Source organism: Corvus moneduloides, chromosome 15, assembly GCF_009650955.1.
Source record: "Corvus moneduloides isolate bCorMon1 chromosome 15, bCorMon1.pri, whole genome shotgun sequence".
Classification (NCBI taxonomy): Eukaryota; Metazoa; Chordata; class Aves; order Passeriformes; family Corvidae; genus Corvus; species Corvus moneduloides.
In genome coordinates this window covers 1,186,208-1,204,960 of record NC_045490.1, presented here as the reverse complement: position 1 = coordinate 1,204,960, position 18,753 = coordinate 1,186,208, and the positions used below count along the sequence as shown (strand labels likewise).

The 18,753-nt window shown below is 51.3% G+C and overlaps 2 protein-coding genes across 5 annotated transcripts; one reads left to right on the top strand and one right to left on the bottom strand.

The window, feature by feature from the left end:
- The first annotated feature begins 261 nt into the window (after positions 1 to 261).
- Positions 262 to 7,374, top strand: RNF14 (ring finger protein 14). Of its 4 annotated transcripts, none has more exons than XM_032125411.1 (9): positions 262 to 344; positions 650 to 794; positions 1,299 to 1,480; positions 1,971 to 2,122; positions 2,412 to 2,939; positions 3,643 to 3,871; positions 4,470 to 4,642; positions 5,151 to 5,281; positions 5,884 to 7,162. In XM_032125411.1, exons 3-9 carry the CDS (start codon positions 1,327 to 1,329, stop codon positions 5,945 to 5,947), a joined length of 1,431 nt encoding a protein of 476 aa, XP_031981302.1. In that variant the 5' UTR covers positions 262 to 344; positions 650 to 794; positions 1,299 to 1,326; the 3' UTR covers positions 5,948 to 7,162. The 4 variants fall into 4 exon arrangements, with proteins under 4 accessions (XP_031981302.1, XP_031981303.1, XP_031981301.1 ...); XM_032125412.1 differs by lacking the exon at positions 262 to 344 and having other exon boundaries at positions 397 to 794; positions 5,884 to 5,966; positions 6,675 to 7,374; XM_032125410.1 differs by lacking the exon at positions 262 to 344 and having other exon boundaries at positions 397 to 794.
- Positions 7,375 to 7,681: 307 nt separating this feature from the next.
- Positions 7,682 to 12,484, bottom strand: GNPDA1 (glucosamine-6-phosphate deaminase 1). Its single transcript, XM_032125414.1, has 6 exons — positions 12,181 to 12,484; positions 12,003 to 12,104; positions 10,703 to 10,885; positions 9,938 to 10,122; positions 9,181 to 9,355; positions 7,682 to 8,909 (listed from the first exon to the last, which is right to left on the bottom strand). The coding sequence occupies exons 1-6, from the start codon at positions 12,302 to 12,304 to the stop codon at positions 8,812 to 8,814; spliced, it is 867 nt and encodes a 288-aa protein (XP_031981305.1). The 5' UTR covers positions 12,305 to 12,484; the 3' UTR covers positions 7,682 to 8,811.
- Between the last annotated feature and the right edge of the window lie 6,269 nt (positions 12,485 to 18,753).

Sequence of the window (18,753 nt, the reverse complement as noted above, 5' to 3'; positions counted from 1 at the left end):
GCCCCGAGTTAGAAGCGCATCCCACAGGGATCCGTGCGTCCAACTCCTGCCCGTGCACAGACACCCCAGCACTCCCTCCGTGCCCCTTCCCTGGGGTGCTCGTTCAGTGCCCGAGCACCGCTGCTGGAGGCGGGCCCTGAGCAGCCCGGACTGGCCCGGCCCGGCCCTCCCGGCCGCCGGGGGAGCTGCGGGGCCGGACCGGCGCCTCCTCCGCCCGCCAGCGCTTCCCGTCCCTTCCCTTCCCGTCCCTTCCCTTCCCGTCCCTCCCCGCCGCCGCTCTGCGAGGGGCAGCGCCGGCCCCCCTCGCTGTTCCCGGCCCGCTCGGCCCGGCCGCGGCTGCCCCGGTGAGGAGCGGGTGAGGAGGAGCGGGTGAGGCCGGGCCGGGCTCTCTGCCCGGGGCCGCCGGGCCGGGGCACAGCGGGGGCAGCGGCCGGAGCCGCCATAACAACGGCGGGGCTGGGCCTGCAGCCCGGGGGTCGTTCCGGACCCATCGCCGCGGGGACCCCGGCCCAGCCCGGCCCCGCAGCTCGGTCCCTGCTCCGGCGGCTGGAAACGAGCCCCAAGCCGTGAGCGAGCAGTCGGGCACGGAGCGCTGAGGGGACTTTAACCGGGAGCCTGTGGCGGTGGTGGTGGTGTTGTTTGTCCGCAGCAGCCCCGGGCCGGTGCCAGCGCCGCGGCTGTTTCCCCTCGGCAGCGCCGTGCCCGTGCCTTGAGGGAGGAGAAGACTGCGGCCCTGCAGGGATGGTCAGAGAGCGGCTCCTCGGCTCTGCCTCTGCGCTGCTCTGACTCGAAAGGTAACTCATCAGACTGGATTTATTTCCCTAAATGTAGAGCTGAGATGCTCCACGAGCGCATCTACAAGATGCCTGTGCAGGATTTGAACCTTTTTCTGATATTTTCAATTACAAATGGGACTGTTTCCCTGTTTGCATTAGAACACTGGACAAGAGCTACTGTTACTAATTCATTTCTCACGTATTTTGGGGGGCTGTTTTCTTTCAAACATCAATGAAATGTCCCTGTGTGACTTGTGTCATCTCCATATTTCATTATTTCCTCCCTTACAGCTGTCTTTACCTACTAACACATAGTTTGCTTTCTTTATTCTGTTGGTTTCTTTTTCTTTTTTTTAATTTTATAAAGCTACCAATATTTTTTTCAACCTGTAAAAGACCTTAATTATATTTCTCATTGTTTTAGATTGATTACTTGGGTTTTTCTAAAGCTTACTATGCTATAAAATAGGTGCCTCAAATTGATAATTTGAATTGGATGCATTAACTTGGTTGATGTTGCAGAGTGGTGGTAACTCCACAGAAAAGTTAAATGTCTTCAGAGGACAAGGAGGCTCAGGAGGATGAGCTGCTGGCTCTGGCCAGCATCTATGATGAGGATGAGTTCAAGAGAGCAGAGTCTGCCCAAGGAGGAGAAACAAGAATTTGTCTGGAGTTGCCTCAAGACTTCAAAATTTTTGTGAGGGGTGAGTTGAGGTGTTTTGTGTTGTCCCAAGAGAGGCTTTACCAAGCTCAGGTGTGACCTGAGGGAACAGTGACTGGACAAAGCTGTGGCTCACCTTGCGCTGTGCTTGTTGGGGATTGTGTTTGAGCAGTTTAATCCTCATACACAGAACTTCCTTAGTAAACTTCAAAATCACAGATGAGTAACAGCACTTCTTCAGAACAATTAAGTTCATTTATTGGGTTTTTATTCCCCTGAGGATATGTGTTTCCAGGCTTCTGGTTTGTGCAGGATCTGACATTTCACAGTGCTGCTGTTTAACTGCTTTAATCACAGAGCTCCAACCCCGTGACATTTTACTGCGCTGAGAGTTTTGTTATTTAGGGTTGAACGAATAATTTTAACCCCAGAAATGTATCAAGTTAACAGACATTGGGTGCTGTCAGAAACAGCAGCTGTTTGTTTTCATTTTCCTGTTATTTCTCCAACTGCCTCGGTGGGCCCTGGCTCAGGCAGTTCCACAGAGAGCCTCCAGAGCAGCAGGTTCGAGTATTCCGTCTGCTTCCTGCCTCCCCTCGTGCTGAATTTCGAGCTCCCACCTGACTACCCATCGACCTCCCCACCTGTCTTCACCCTCAGTGGGAAATGGCTCTCCCAGGCCCAGGTTTGCAGAAGATTTTTAACGTTTTGACAGCTGAGTAAATTAATAATTAACAGTTAAGCAAATTAAAAAAAACCAATGAGGTTGCTCCTTGGTTGGTTCTTCGTTTGCCTCTTGGTCACTATTCTGAGGAAGGAAAGCTTGCATCTGTGAGAACTACTTTATGTGCATTTTATGGATAAAAACTGCTGAATTTGAAATCAAAGTTTGCACTAAGGATTGTGGGAGGGGAGGAGCCCAGTTAGGAGTTACCCAAACTTACCAAAATCAGGAATTCTTTCTTCTTTCCCAGCTCAGTGCTCTTTGCAAACACTTGGACAATGTGTGGGAAGAGAACCGAGGCTGTGTGGTCCTGTTTGCCTGGATGCAGTTTCTGAAGGAAGAAACACTGAATTACCTGAATATTTCATCGCCATATGAGCTGAAAATGTGCCCTCAGGGGAAGGGGCAGAGCCGGACACCAGTGGGGCCCCTCGAGGCTGGGAAGGACTGTGGGGGTGCCACAGGCTCTGCCACAGCTGAGGAGGAAATCATGGATGCCAGGGCTGTGCAGGATGTGGAGTCCTTGTCCAGTCTGATCAGGGAGATCTTGGACTTCGACCAGGCCCAGAGGAGAAAGTGCTTTAACAGTAAGATGTACTCGTGCAGTATCTGCTTCTGTGAGAAGCTGGGCAGTGAGTGCATGCACTTCACCGAGTGCAGCCACGTGTACTGCAAAGCCTGCCTGAAGGACTACTTTGAAATCCAGATCAGGGATGGCCAGGTGCACTGCCTCAACTGCCCCGAGCCCAAGTGTTCTTCTGTCGCCACTCCAGGCCAGGTAATTCCCGTGCACAGGGGCTGTGGAGCTCCGTAACCTACCCCGATTCCAGAGCCAGGCTGTGGCTCTGCAGGGTGGGCACTGGCAGTCACAGAGTCATTTAGGTTGGAAAAGATCTCCAAGATCACCAAGTCCAGCCTTTGACCCAGTCCCACCATGCCAGTAAACCATGTAGTGAAGTGCCACATCCTTGGGCACCTCCAGGGATGGGCACTCCAAACCTCCCCGGGCAGCCCCTGCCAAGGCCTGAGCACCCTTTCCATGAGAAAATTCCTGCTGGTGTCCAACCTGAGCCTCCCCTGGCCCTGCTTGAGGCCATTTCCTCCTGTCGTGTCCCTGTTTCCTGGGAGCAGATCCTGACCCCCTGTGAGCTGTTGGAGAATCTGGAGTGGATTCATCCCAGCTGTGGGTACCTTTTCACTGACTTGCTGGTTTTTGCTGCAGCAGGCTCAGAATTACAGATGCAAGGAATCAGAGAATCCCAGACTGGGCTGGAAGGGACCTTAAAGCTCATCTATTCCACCCTCTGCCATGGGCAGGGACACCTTCCACTGTCCCAGGCTGCTCCAAGCCCCAATGTCCAGCCTGGTCTGGGACACTGCCAGGGATCCAGGGGCAGCCACAGCTTCTGTGGGCACCCTGTGCCAGGGCCTCAGTGCCTCTGGGTAAAGGATTTCTTCCCTGCACGTGGCTGTGTTTGCAGGTGAAGGAGCTGGTTGGGGAGGAGCTGTTTGCCCGCTATGACCGCCTGCTGCTGCAGTCCAGCCTGGACCTGATGGCTGACGTGGTTTATTGCCCGCGGCCCGGCTGCCAGACCCCCGTGATGCAGGAGCCCGGCTGCACCATGGGCATCTGCTCCTGCTGCAACTACGCCTTCTGCACCCTCTGCAAGATGACTTATCACGGGGTGTCCCCCTGCAAGGTCACTGCAGGTGAGTCCCCTCCCCCTGGGCTCCACGGTCACACCCCGGCACAGCTCAGTCTTGGGTGGCAAAGCCCAGAGTTGAGCAAGGGAGCTCCTCACCCTGAGCTTTCTGAAAGGAACATTCATTTGGAGGAGGGCCGTTTCTGGCAACTAAATATTCCTTTGGTGACACTCCTCAGCTCAGGAGCTGCCTAAACTGCTGATTGTCAAATGCTGAGAGGCTGTAGCAGGGGGAGAATTACTTTATATTCTCACTTTGTATTGTCAGTTGATACTGGAATCAGGTGGAGGCTTCTCTCTATCTGGCCTCAAAATCTTGTGACAGAATTTCATTAAATACACAGTCAGAAAAAATACTCCCATTTTTAGTTTATTTTACATTGATTCAATTCCATCAACAGATCTTTTTTATAACAAAGCAGTGTAAAACTGCTGAATTTTGGGGAAGAGTGGTTTTAATATTATCATCTTAATGTATTTTAATAGTTTTCTTGCTTTTTAATTAATGTTAGTTTTCTTTGAGAGTCTTTTTGCTGCAATTAGCTGGACTTCTATATCTAATATCTTACCAAAGTTGTCTGGTTTGGTTGGATTTTGCCCCCCAGAGAAACTAATGGATTTGAGAAATGAGTATTTAGAAGCAGATGAGACAACTAAAAGATTTTTGGAACAACGCTATGGCAAGAGAGTGATTCAGAAAGCCCTGGAGGAGATGGAGAGTAAGGAATGGCTGGAAAAGAACTCCAAGTCTTGTCCTTGCTGTGGGACCCACATCGAGGTGAGTGTGGAGGGAAAGGCTGGGGAACCATGGAACAGAAAATAACCCCCATGGAGGCAGTTCTGGGTGGGTTGGAGCCTCCAGGTTCACCAGGGAGGGGAAGTCTCTAGGAAATACTAAAAGAACTTTCTATTTCTGTCTGTGGGACATGGAAAAGGAGGTGATGTTTGTGGATCCCAGGGACTGGAGTATAAACAGTGACTGGTGATCAGGCTCCCACACTAAACAGATCCAGGCTGACTGTGGATCTCTAGAAATCCTTTTGTTTTCCCGGTGTTTCAGGCTACTGCTGGTTCCCATTAGAGCCAGGAAATAAATCCAGCTTCAGAAAAGTCCTAATTTCCAGTACTTTTGGTATTCTAACCAATTTCCAGTGCTGGGATCAGTGTGATGGAGCTGGGAGGGATGTGTTCACTGACTGCTGTGGTTCTGAGGGCTGTTGGCAGAGAGGGGCTGAAGCCTGCCACAGTAGGGTTCTGTTCTCACCATTTCTTGGTTTTTCCCCCAGAAACTGGATGGCTGTAACAAGATGACCTGCACAGGGTGCATGCAGTACTTCTGCTGGCTCTGCATGGGCTCCCTGTCCCGGGCCAACCCCTACAGGCACTTCAACGACCCCTCCTCCCCCTGCTTCAACAGGTCGGTGCTTCAGGGACCTCCTCCACTGCTGGGACACCTATTTCCTACTTTTCCTTACAGTCTCTCCCAGATTTTTACCTGAAATTTGTAGCTACAGTTTAAAACAGTTTCTCCTCTCAAACATTTGCACTAAAGAGTAAAAATTGGGTGTGATTCAGGATATGGTTTTCCTTTTTAAGAACCTTGGTTTTAAAATTCTGGAGGAGTCTTCTGAGCCTATTCCTGATTTTTTTGGTCAGGTCATGACCCCACCTTTCCTGTGCTGCCACAGCCTGCAGGGAAATGTTTCCCTGCCAATACTCAGGTACAGCTCGAGGGTTTGGGGAAGAGCTGCTTTAAGGAGCTGCAGATTTGCCTCACATTCCCTTGGGGAAGAGCCAAGGGACAGAGGTGCTGCTGTGAGACAGGTGACAGGCAGGTCACAGGAGGGTGGCAATGGCAGCCTCTCAGCCTTGTGTATTCCACAGGGCACGGATTGGTTTGTGATCCTGGAAAAACCAGGGGAACTTGCTGCTTTTGTGCTGTTGTTGCATTTAGAGTGATACTTTTTTAACATATTGGACTTTTTTATGCCCTGGTGTCACTGATTTTCTGTCTTGCAGATTGTTTCAAGCCATGCACATCGACGATGGGGAGTTCTGGGAAGTGGAAGATGATGATCAGTAGCTTCCTCCAGCAGCAAAAGGTGAACAAGCCAGAGACAGATGCTTTTTGTGTCCTTTGTTTGCTTTTCACTTCCATTGTGTGATACAAGAGTGGTAACTGCCCTGCACTGCAGGACACTCACACCTCAGAGCCTGTTGCCAAAACCAAAGGAGACTTTTCCCTATCCTGGGATCAGGAGCATCATGGAATACCCAAACAAACATGTTCATTAGTTAAGAAGTCAGAAATTGGAAAACCATTGGAAAAATATACACTTTTTTAAAAGCCAACAGACAAAACTGAAGCCTCAAGTCCTGGAAGTATTTGGGGGTTTCCTTTAGGGAGACTGACCCTTGCAGACCCTTGGATCCCCTTGGATCATGAATCTTGTGGGTTTGGGGTGGTTTGGTGGAGCTGTAGTGCTCCCTCTGGAGCTGCTCGGATGGGGGGAGTTTTCTGATGCAATACAGAAAATTTCTTTTGTGTTCAGCAACAAAGTTTGTTGCTTTTCTGAATTTCCTGATGTGCATCTCTGCAAAGCAGCTCCTGGCTCTGTCACTGGTACTTTGTAATGACATTAAAGCTGATTATCCCCAACCCTTCTTGCTGGCTGCTGTGCCTGAGCCTTTGCATCCCTGAGGGCTTGGGCAGAAAATGACCAACAGCCATTTCCAGGGATTTCTGTGAGGTTGGTGACTCCCAGTGTTGCTGTTGGATTCCCTCACGTTGCCTGTCCTTGTTTTGGCAGGGATGAGTGCCAAGGCAGTGAGCTGAATATGTGACCAGTGAGAGGGTAAAAAGTATCAAGAAGAGATGAACTTGAATTCTTCAAGATACTGACAATTACCTTGTGTTCTCAGACGATGAAGTAATTTATTTTTTACTAACTCTTCATATACAAAATTTGAGTATTGATACTTTTGCTTCTGGACTAGATCCTTTATTTCCACTGGTTTTGCACTTCAAGTTATTCCAGAAACCGAATTGTTTCCCCTAAAATCTCAGCAAGTGGTTTTGTGAGTATGAAGGTGATTACTGGAAGGAACCACTAATTTTTTTACAAGTTCTTCCATTTGCAGAACAGTCTAAAAGTTTATTTGGAAACTAAAGCTGCATGTGCTGTGTTCAAAAGCAGAAGGGCCTGGATGGAAAGCTCTGGAGCTGAGACTCCTCAGGAACTCAGGGTCATCACAGCTCACTCAGTTCTGACTGACAGTTAATAAATTTATCCTGGGATACATGGCCAAAATGAGTGGTGCTTCAGCTCCTTCTGCAGAGGAGGAGTCTGCCCTGTTGGAACTGGCAGAGATTAAAAAGATGAAAGGAAGAGCAAATCTCACCTCAGTTTAAGCTCTAGGTCAGTGTGTAGGAAAAATGTACATTGTGTATGGTTTGAGTTGTACTTCCTGCACCTTTCACATGCACTAAATTCACTTTAAGATGGTAAACACAGCTGTGTCCCTGTTTGTCTTCCTTCTGGCACAGATTTGGCAGCACAGGCGTGTCCAGGTGCTCCTGGGAATGGGACAGCCCAGAGCTCCCACCTGGAGCTGGCACGGGATGTGTTCTGCTCCTGGGATTTCCGTGGATGCAAAGTGCCCTCCCACCCTGAGGGCCCTGCTCTTCCCTCAGAGAAAAACCTGCCAGCAAACACTGGGCAAAGAAGGGGGGAGCAGCAGGAGCTCTTCCCACCAAACTGCCTCCAGGACAGCTTTGGTACCATGGGCACAGTGAGAGCACCAGATAGAGTCAATGTCACCGTTTAAAAAAAGTAAAGACATTTAGTGTAGAAAGTTACATTACAGATCAACCGTTTACAAAATTTCTGTATGAAGAAAAGAAATGTTGCCCAGTTTTCTTGCCACTCATATCCTCATTGGATAGAAATCCCAGGAATCCCATTTCAGAATTGGTGGGGTCTTGGCTGTTGTCCACCTGTGTGGGGTGTCTGTAATTGAACAGAAGCTGAAGCCAGTAGGAACAGAGTGTTTCCTTTGGGGCTGGTTTGACATTTCCTCAGAGAAATGGAAAATTTTTCAGTGGGGAGAGCACCAGGCAGAGCAAGTCATGCCTGGGCCTGAACATGAACAAGGGCTTTGTGTGTGACAGCAGTGACATCCTCAGGTGCCTGAGCTGCACCGTGGACCCCGTGTGGGGGATGCTGCTGGAGCCTCTGCTGCTGAGGGGTCTCAAGTCCAACATGTGGCTCAAAGGAGGGCTCAGCCAGGGCTTTATCCAGTCGGGTCTTGGCAACCTCCTAAGGACAGAGCCTGCACAGCCCTGGGGATCCTGTCCCACTGCTTGGCTGTTCCCACAGTGGGGTTTTATCCTCTCCAGTGTGAGCATCATGTCTCCACTCAGGCCCCACTGTCCCTTCTCATCTATCCCTGGTTCCATCTTCTCGCTGACCTTTTGTGCTGTGGGTGCTGCTCTGAGCTTTCCCTTCTCCAGCTGGACAATCCTATTTTCCAGGATTCTAGTGTGTTTCATGGAGAAGGAGTAACACGAGGTACTTGTCCTAATTGCAAGGAATACACCCCCCAGTGATCACCCACTTGTTTCTACAACATTGTGCTTCCATTTATCCTCACATTTCAGTTCTGCAGCCTTCAGTCCATGCTTACAGTCAGCTCACAGATCAAAAAACTCCATTCTTCATTTCCTTCAGAGAATGAGTTGGTGGCAGAAGTTTGTGGAACACAGAACACTGGATCCCATCCTCCTTTGGTTAATTAAGGCAGGTGTTTGGCATCTGTCTCTTTAATGGAGAGAAGGAACCATACGATCATTCTGCTAATTTAAGAACAAATATGAGATCAGTTTCTGCAGCAAATCCCTTTTCTCCCAGCTGTTTTCAGCAGCTGGTTCAGCACTGCCTCAGCACATTAATCACTGTATGGCTTCTTGGACTGGCTCCTCTCTGCTCCCATCTCCTTCATGCTGTACAAGGGTTCCACGAGCTTGTTGTGAACCAGCATTAAACCTGATGGAGAGAGTCAAAAGACAATTTAAGTAAACATGATGAAGGAAAATGCTCATTCATTGGATGCTAATGGAATTAGACATTACTGGTGTCCTTGTGTCTTTGCCCCCACACCAAGCATTAAGCATTTACCTTCACACTTGTACCACTGTGGTGTATTTAAGGAACAAACTCCTTTGGGAGTTGATTATACAGCAACATCTCTGCAAAGCACGGCTCGTGGCTCCTAAAAATCTAACAAAGCAGCTGCCTGGCCTGGTCAAACATTCACCTTTGAAGTATTTCACTGTTTTGACTTTGAGCTCCAGCGTGGCATCCTCGTCGCACACGAACACGGTGTTGGGGTGCTGCTGGAAGGCCGACACCGTCCACATGTGGTTGACACCGTCCTCGATGGCTTTGTACAGAGCAAAGGCTTTGTGGGCTCCTGTGATCAGGATCATCACCTGCACCCCCAGACACAGAGAGGGGCAGTCAGGGCCAGGCACAGGGGCTCAGGGAGAGCCCAACCACACCCTGCCGAGCTGAGAATGGGGACACCCCTGTCACCCTCCCCACAGCCACTTCTGTGTGCTGCTGCTCTGGCTGTTTCAGCTCTCAATGAAATCACAGCCTGGTGGGTCGCTGGAATGATCCTTTGGGCACCTCTACACTGAGATTTAACAAGTGTAGACCAAGGAATAGACTCCAGTAAAAGTGGTCCCACACAGTTCTCATGACCGGCTGGTGTGACATCAACTCAACCTGATTCCTGCAGTTACTCTCCAGGTGAGATTCCTAACCAAAGACACCCTCCCAGACCTTCCTGGCTCCCTGTGGGGAACACCTGCTGCAGGGTTACACAAACACAAGTGCCAGCAGAGATGGAACAAGAGCCTTTCCATGGTGTTGCATGATGCAAGAGGACAGGAGGATCAGGCATTCTGTGGCAGGGATACCCTACACTAGAAGACATGTGGCTGCTCCATAACAGGATAACCTTTGGCTGCTCCAGAGGGACTGGAGGAAGCCACTGCTTTTTTCCTCACCTCTTTGGCATCCATGACAGTGCCTACTCCGACTGTCAAAGCCATGGTGGGCACTTTGGAGAGGTCACCATCAAAGAACCTGGCATTGGCCAGTATGGTGTCCATGGCCAAGGTCTTCACTCGTGTCCTGGACACCAAACTGGATCCCGGCTCGTTGAAGGCGATGTGACCGTCGGGGCCAATACCTGGGAAGGGACAGCGTGAGCAGAGGGTCAGCTGAGGGAGCAGAGCCAGCAGCTCTCCCAGGAGAAGGACAGGCAGTGCTCCTGGGAACACAGAGCTGAGAAAAACCCCTGCAATTCCTCTGCTCCTGCTCAGGTTTGTGTCTGGTAGGAACGACAGCAAGAGCCCCCTCAGAAGGCATCAGACAATTCCCTGATTGTGCTGGGACAACAATAAAGCAAAGTAGGTGGCAGAACCTTATGGCAAACTGATGGGAAGAGCTTGTGTGGGAAAAGCTACTCCCAGCAGTTTCCTATTGGCACTGACAATTGATAACACTTCATATTTGTACAGTCACAGCCCTTCCCAGTTCTCCTGCTAACATTTCCTGAACAATTCGCTGACTGCACTGAAAGACCTAAAGCTGGGAGTGGTATGTTGGGAGACAAGGCTGCCAGGACACAGTGCCCAGGGCCATGGACTGTGGGGTGGCTTTCACTGCAAATCCACTGAAAATGAACAATCCTGACAATAAATGAGAGCTGGGGAGGACAGGCACAGCTTTGGGACAGGGTTTAGAGGCTGCTGCTCTCGGGTTCTCACCTCCAACAAAGAGCTCGATGCCTCCTGCTGCTTTGATTTTCTCCTCAAATGCATCACACTCTGCCTGGAGATCAGGAGCATTTCCATCCAAGATGTGGACATTTTCTGGTGAGATGTCAATGTGCTTGAAGAAGTTATTCCACATGAAGGAATGGTAACTTTCTGGGTGATCCCTCGGGAGACCTGGTAACAGAACACGCAGACTGAGGCCAACTGGAACAGTTATCACCTGTAACATAAAGCACTTCCATACCCTTGCAGTGGCTTTGGTGACAGAGCACTGCTCTCTGTGTCCTTTGTCATGCCCTCAGCTTTCAGAGTTGTTTTTATTTCCCTAAATACCAGAATTAAAATCAGCTCCTGTAAGATATGTGCCCATATTCTATACGACAGATGTTCAAAAAGCAGGTGTGTGCTGTCTCATCTGTCAGCACCTTTTCAGCCTTCCTCCCAGTATATATTAACGTGAATGATTAAAAAAAACTGTGTAGAAGCCTGGGAAATAATAATTATTATACAATTATTGCATATATTCCCCCATTGAATGCTATAAAACCACACTGGATTGCTTACTCCCTAATGCTGCTTGATTGGGATTATTCACAGAAAAAACCCCTCTTGACCAGGGTAAAATAGCAAATTAGCAAAATTAGCAAATATTTAGCCTGTAGGTTTTTCACCTTTGGATCTTTTTTTCTTCTGAGGAGAGTGTTTCACCATGGCTTCAGAAAGAAAACAGTCCCCTGCTATCTCAGCAGGAGATACCAGAGGGCACTCAGGGAACACACTGGACCTTGTAAGGGACCTTTATAATCCCAGAGCAAAGGTGGACGTTAATGCTGCACACTGAGCCTGCAGTGATAAGCTGCTCCTTACCTGGTCACTACCTGAGTGCAGCTAAAATACAGCAGTGTCTGTAACAGTGTGTGCAATACTGGGCAACACCCAGTAGCCAGTTTTGTCCATACGTTTTCAAACCTATGCAAGAATTTCAAATTTTTTCCATAGGTTTTCAAACTGTCCCCATCATTCCCTTTGCTAATTCCCTGGAGGTGTTTAAGGAAAGACTGGACATGGCGCTCAGTGCCACGGTCTAGCTGACACGGTGGTGTGGGGTCACAGGTTGGACTCGATGATCTCAGAGGTCTTTTCCGTCCTAACTGATGCTGTGACTCTGTGCAATGTTGTCCATCTTACCTGGACAGGTGGATTGCGGGCACCGCCAGGCTCTGCCGGGGTCAGGGCCCAGCAGCTCCCGGGCAGGGACAAAGGCGACAGGCCAGGTGGCTGCGGCACTCACCCACGTACTCGTCCATGTTGAAGGTCTTCACGTACTTGAAGGAGAGGTCCCCATTCCGGTAATACTCCACCAGTTTGCTGTAGCAGCCCAGGGGAGTGCTGCCTGCGGGGAGCGGCCGCCTCAGCCGGGGCAGGGCCCGCGCTCGGCCCCGGCCCCGCGCCCGCCCCCCGGCACCCACCTGTGGGCAGCCCCAGCGTGAAGAAGCGCCCGGGGCCGGGCCCGAACTGCACGATGCGGTTGCGGATATACTTGGCCGCCCACTCGCTGGCCTGAGAGTAATTCTCCAGGATGATGAGCTTCATGGTGGGGCCGCCCGGCACCGCTGCTGCCTCCCGGGATCGCCTTCGCCGGGGATCGCCGCTTCCTCCCGGATCGCCTCTGCCCGGGATCGCCGCCTCCTCCGGGGACCGCGTCTGTCCGAAATCTGCGCTTCCTCCCGGCTCGCCCTGCCCGGGATCACTTCCGCGGGCCGGGAAGCGCCGCCCGGGCCGCCCCCGCGGGTGGGCGGAGAGCGCCGGGCCCGGCCCTGCGGGGGGAGCGCGGCGGGGCCCCGGCAGGGCCGGAGGGCGAGCCAGGGTGCCCGGAAGGGCTGAATGGCCCGGAGCGATGCGCTGCGGCTGCCGAGCGGCTGCTCGGGTCAATCAGTCACCACACTGCCAGCGCGCCTGTTGTCCCGGCAAAGCTGGGGAAAGCAGAGTTTCCTCCAAATACATTAAAAAGGCCATAAATATCTCGGTTCTGCTGGAGTGCCACCGTCACAGCAGGGATCCACCCGACTCCGTCCTTCAGCTTTTCAGCCCTAAAGCGAAGCTCCCAGTCTTGTCCCACCAGAACGAGCTGCTCTCACACTTGAACTGTTCTGTAGGGACCCACTTTGGGGCATGTTGGGGTCGTTTCGGGGGATGAAGAGACCATGATCTCTGTCTGTCCTTGCTGCTCCTGGCACAGTGGTATCCCCAAAACACCTTCCTGCTGTTGCTCCAGCTGCCTTAAAGCTCTCATGGAAACGTGCCCGACCTCTCCTTGCACAGGCTTGGTTCACTGTTGGGATGCAAAGCTCTTACTTCCAAGTTAGACCGATTTTCAATTTCATCAGAAGGAAGAATGAGCTACAAATTGCTTTGCTGGGATCCAGCCCATGCAGTTCCGTCTCATTTTAATAATTTAAATGACCTGGCTGGAACCAGTGCTCCCGGTATTGTTTCATCCCGGAGAGCCCTTGGTTTGGGACGGGAATGACGGGTGTGGCGGGCTGTAGCCGGACGGCTGTGGGCAGACACGGGAAGAGTTTTAGGCCACAGAGACTAAATAAATTCCATGGCCATGTGTCTCCACGAGCAGTGTCGGCCCACGGGCAGGTCTCTGGGTGGCTGGTGTTGAGTGAGGAGCTGACAGCAGCGGCATTCCCGGCTTTCCCGCAGGCCAGGGCAGCCTGGGTTCTGGCTCTGTGGGACACAGCTCTTGTTCCACCGCGGCCATCTCGGTGTGACAGACCCATGGGTTCCACGGGCACGGGCAGCAATCACGGCATCGGAGGGCTCAGAGGCGCAGGACCGAGGTGCTGGGCTAGCCGGGAGCTGTGCCCCGCTGGGATGGAGGGGATGGAGACCTGGCTGAGGTCTGGACCCTTCCCATCCTGGTGCTGCTTCAGTCCTTTCTCCAGGTGCTGCCGGCACAAAGGGCACCTGGTGAGCGCACACCTGACCTGCACACACCCCTGGGAGCTCCCACATCACCCCTATTGTGGCACAACTGCAGCTTCTTGTGTGCAAAGCCAGAACTGCTGCAGCCTCGGCAGGGAGAGAGCACCGGCGCTGGTGCTCTGCAAAGAGCCCTCATCGGATCGCTCGGCGTTGCCGTGGAAACGCGGCCAGCGCTCGGAGATTTCGGGAAAACAAATACTGGAGGCACAGCCCGCATAGGAATTGATTGCAAGAGACGCCATGGACTTCCCTCGGCGGTGAGCTCTAGGGCAACAGCCGGGGTGATGAAGGGTTGCGGGCTTTGCCCTCAGAGCGGCCTGTGGACAGTGTCAGCTCATCCCCCCTGCCTCCCACCTCACCTGCCCTGGCTCTCCGGGGAGGTGTGGAGAGCTGCTGCCGCCTTTGACATCGGCCTGGCAGCCCCCCAGCTGCTCACACAGTCCCGCTGTGGGGATGGGTTCGGTGAAATACAAGTGTTGGAGGGCTCTGACTGCACAAGGTCTGCCTCTGGCTTTCGTCTCCCCTGCGACTGGCTTGGGCAGCTGCAGGGCACAAAGATGCAGGAGGAGCCGGCAGCTCCCTGTAAAAGCAAAACATGATTTGGTGAGAGCAAAAACTGCAGCAGAGCCAGGCAGGTGCCCCCGCGCTGCCCACACCCAGCACATCCCGTGGATCCACATGCTCCATCCACCCTTCTGAGCTGCTCCGGGTCTGGGTTATACGTGTGACTCGCATGCAGGGTATTTTTAGGTATGATAATTTCTGCCCGTTATTGTTCCTGCATTTACAGCGAGCTGTTCCCATGCTGAAGAACTTCCTGGTGTCTGAACAGGCTGATTTTCCTTCCTTGCAAAAGCAGCAGATGGAAGGAAACAAACACTTCTCTGCAGGAGAACTTGAAGTTTAATGGGGGAGCTCTAACAAGCACAGCGTTTTCTTTTGCCCCATGTTGAAGGGATCAGAGTCAGCAGTACTCAAAGACCAGGGCTTTTGCTATTGGGAACTGCTTGGAAGCACTGGAATTCTTTTCCTGAAAAAGTAACAATTAGAAAACTATCTCCATGAAGTACCCCCTCTCCAAATCCTGTAATTAAAGAGTCTTTTTAATATCTACCATCAGTCACCTCTTCCTGCTCCAGTGTGTTCCATTTACCTTCTGACCCCAATTTATAAGAAAAGGAGAAATAATAGATCTGGAGGGGAGCTGCTCTTTCCTGCAAGCCCCACTCACATCTTAGCTCTCCTGGCAGCACCCAAATCGCAGTTAGGATTTTTTTGGGGTCACGACAAGCCAATGTGTAGAGTAGTGCATGAACAGGGAGCTCTGGAGAGTGCCAGTCCCTTCCCATTTTTCAGGCGAGGTTCCCATGGCAAAGCTGTCAGGACTTCACTCCTCACCAGGTTCAAAACTGCCAGCCTAAGCAGTAAGTGATTTAATCTGGATAGCAAGGGTAAATTAACCATTGGTTAATTGTGATTTCTCCAGTAGGCTGAAGAAATAACAGAGCAACAAAGGACATTGGTGAAATCAGTGAGTTGGGGCCCCCAAAGTCAGACTGGACCGAGCTGGCTGCGCTATGTGGAGGCAATTTGCAGCTCAGCTCTGCCCTGCCCTGCACCATCCAGCACAACTCACTGCATCACTCCTTATCTGCCCCTCGGTTCTGCTGCTGGGTTTCAGGAGAAGAGAAGTCCTGCTGGGAAAATCTCCCAACTCAATGCTACTGTTGTTTTCATTCCTCCTCCTCACAACACTCGTGGCTTATTGGGGCGTAATTTTCCACACCAGTGAACGAGGCGCGGCTTCCACCCCGCTCTGCGCGGGCTGTGGGACGTGTGGCTGTGCTCGCTGGGGCTCTCCTCGTTCCAGCAGACCCGACGTGACCGAGTGGCTTTTGTTGTTACAACAAACACAGAAATTGCAGCTGCCTGTGTGTCCAGAGCTACATACGGAGCCCACAGCTGCAGAACCTGCTGCTTCTGAGGCAGTGGGGCAGTTGCCTTGGGCAGGGGCTGTCACAGAGTCACAGGATGGTTTGGGTTGGAAGAGGCCTTAAGATCATCCAGTCCTACCCCCTGCCATGAGCAGGGACACCTTCCACCATCCCAGGTGGCTCCAAGCACTGCCAACCTGGCCCTGGACACTTCCATGGATGGGCCAGCCACAGTTTGGCTTTTTTGGGCAGAAAGCTCAAAGATGGTTCAAATACAAGATGGTCCCAAGCACAAAAAGTCTTTGTGGCCAAGTGATGTTTTGGGGAGGAGCATCTATTAGACAGCACTTATTAATCCTTGACAAATCTCTCAGCTTAATTATACAACTCTAATTCAGGATGTTATTTCTCAGCGGGAAATGACATCTATGTATATTCAAACCCTGTGAATCCAATTCTTGCACATGGAATGTCTCTGCCTCCAGGAACGCAGGAGTATTTCTGAATTGATGACAACAAAGTTTTCGTTATGTGAATATTTTGATTTTGTTTTTTGGGTTTTTTTTTAATTGGGTAATTTAGCACTAAAAGGTTAGAAGACAGATCTACTTTTAATGTCCTGCTCAGTTCTTACTAGTTTGGCTTCCACGCCCTGCTTTTGAGGTTTATTATTTAGCTTTTAGTGTTCAATATTTATTACAAAGTGCATATTAAAAGTGTTCCCTTTATTGCTCAGTTGTACACAATAATTAGAGGAACACATGTACAGCTCCAAGATTTCAGAGGACTCACTCCACTGCACTTCTGTCATACTTTCAATTGCTTTCAAATACTTTCACAGCACATCCCGTACGGAAGTCACTAAAATCAATGACTTCAAGCTTCAAGTGTCTCTTGGGAGAAAAGACATTTTGTACTGGAGAAAAAGTCAGAAAACACAGAGGCATGAAGTGATTTGCCTCAAACCACTTGGGAAATGAAAGCAGAACCAGTCATGTGCTGTAACCACAGCATCATCTTTTTACTGAGCTTCCCCACCTAAGGAAATAAAATAAATACAGGGAGAGCAGCTGGAAGAAATTGCCATTACCCCTCCAGAATCAGTCATGCTCAGACTAGATGGACTAATTAGGCCATGATTTGCCTCCACTGGCCCCAAAATGGCTTTGAAAGAAATAGTTTCACCATTTCTCTGGGATACATTCCAGCATCTTCTCTGAGGACGTGCACAGGTTGCATCTTATTTTAATCTCTGTTGTCCAAGTCAATCACTGTGCAGCTAATTAGCACTGCTGCTACAGCCTTACTTAGGGATGTAACGCCACCTCAACAGTGAGTAAATCCATGTATGTCATCAGGACAGCTCCTCACTGCAGGGAAATTCTCAGTGCAAATTGTAAATCTTGTGGAAAGGTGAAACCAGAGTCTGTCAGTGCCTGCAGCTCTTGTTGCAGCTCCTTCAAAGGCACCTGTGTTGCAAGAACCCTGCCTTGTCCTTGTGTCTCCAGCATTTCTCAGGAGTCACTCTTTGAGGTTATTCATGGCTAAAATCCTTCACGGTTCCTGCCTCTCCTTCAGCATGAGAACTGGGATGTTCATTCATCTCACTAAGACATCGATGAATTCTCTACCCCTCAAAGGCAAAATACAGGAAGAAAAGAATCCAGGCTGATTATGGTACGGACTAATGAGCATTGAGGCCTGTATTTATGACTGAGTGTGCAGTTCAAAACCATGTCCTCGGGCTTCAACGCTTGTATCTCTCTGAATTTGCAGTTTGGAATCCCAGCGGGGCTGATTCAGCCTTCCTCATCCTAAAGCTGATATATTTAAATCTCATCCACCTTAGGGATTGATGTGGGTAATTTTGTGCAAGCCTGACTAGAGCTGAACCGCGCATGTAGAAAACAAATGTTACACAAGCTGAGAAGTCTTTTGGCCAATGTAACACTGAAGAACTCAGAATAAACCAACTTCTCTTGCTGCGTGGTTTCCTACACGTGCTCCTTTTGGAAGGAAGGAGCTCAACACCATCTGCTCCCTGTGGATATGGAAGAGCTGATGGTGCTGTCAGAGGAGTTGGTCGATACCTCGTGTTTGGTGCAGCAGTCGCTGGCCTGTTCCCTGCCCGTGTGGTGGGACTGGGATGGGAGGGGTCATGTGTGACCCAGGCTTGGTCAGCGTGGCTCAGACGGGGCTGGTTTCTCAGTGCTGGCCCTGGTGTGTCCCTGCTGAGGCAGCATTGTTTGTCAGCATGGCTTTACATCAATTTCCTGACTCCCTGGGTTTTCACTAACACATCCTATGGCAGCTTCCACTCTGAAAATTATACTTGAGTTCCACAATGTACATTATATACAGTGCATGGAGCTTGTGGGGTCACTGCTGTAGCTCCGGCAGTGCTCTCAGCATTCCCATTGCCAGCAGCTGGGTCTCCCCGAAGAGCTGGGCTGGCTTTGGGCTGGTTCTGGTCACCTTCCTGCCCCAGTGGAGCTGCCCTGGTTGGAAACCAGCCCAGCAGAGAAGGACCTGGGGGTGCTGGTTGAGAGTAGCTGAACATGAGCCAGTGTGTGCCCGGGAGGGCAAGGAGCCAATGGCACCTGGCCTGTTATCAGTAACAGTGTGTCCAACAGGACCAGGGCAGTGCCTGTCCCCTGTGCTGGCACTGGTGAAGCACCTCGAGTGCTGTGTCCAGTTCTGGCCCCTCATGGCGAGAGAGACATTGAGGGGCTGGAGCGTGTCCAGGGAAGGGAACGGAGCTGGGAAGGGGCTGGAGCCCCAGGAGCGGCTGAGGGAGCTGGAAAGGGGCTCAGGCTGGAGCAAAGGAGGCTCAGGGGGGACCTTGTGGCTCTGCACAAGTCCCTGACAGGAGGGGGCAGCCGGGGGGGTCGGGCTCTGCTCGCAGGGAACAGGGACAGGAGGAGAGGGAACAGCCTCAGGCTGGGCCAGGGGAGGCTCAGGGTGGACAGCAGCAGGAATTTCCCCATGGAAAGGGTGCTCAGGCCTTGGCAGGGGCTGCGCAGGGAGGTTTGGAGTGCCCATCCCTGGAGGTGCCCAAGGAAGGGCTGGAGGTGGCACTCAGAGCTCTGGGCTGGGGACAAGGTGGGAATGGGG

What these genes read in the sequence shown, in the direction of transcription:
- GNPDA1 (XM_032125414.1), bottom strand. Translation starts at nt 12,304, where the DNA reads ATGAAGCTCATCATCCTGGAGAATTACTCTCAGGCCAGCGAGTGGGCG. An exon ending in CATCGAGCTCTTTGTTGGAG is followed by an intron (nt 10,123 to 10,702) that starts GTGAGAACCCGA and finishes GTCCCTTCCCAG; the next exon opens with GTATTGGCCCCGACGGTCAC. An exon ending in CTGTCATGGATGCCAAAGAG is followed by an intron (nt 9,356 to 9,937) that starts GTGAGGAAAAAA and finishes CTGGGGGTGCAG; the next exon opens with GTGATGATCCTGATCACAGG.
- RNF14 (XM_032125412.1), top strand. Translation starts at nt 1,327, where the DNA reads ATGTCTTCAGAGGACAAGGAGGCTCAGGAGGATGAGCTGCTGGCTCTG. An exon ending in AATGGCTCTCCCAGGCCCAG is followed by an intron (nt 2,123 to 2,411) that starts GTTTGCAGAAGA and finishes CTTCTTTCCCAG; the next exon opens with CTCAGTGCTCTTTGCAAACA. An exon ending in CTGTCGCCACTCCAGGCCAG is followed by an intron (nt 2,940 to 3,642) that starts GTAATTCCCGTG and finishes CTGTGTTTGCAG; the next exon opens with GTGAAGGAGCTGGTTGGGGA.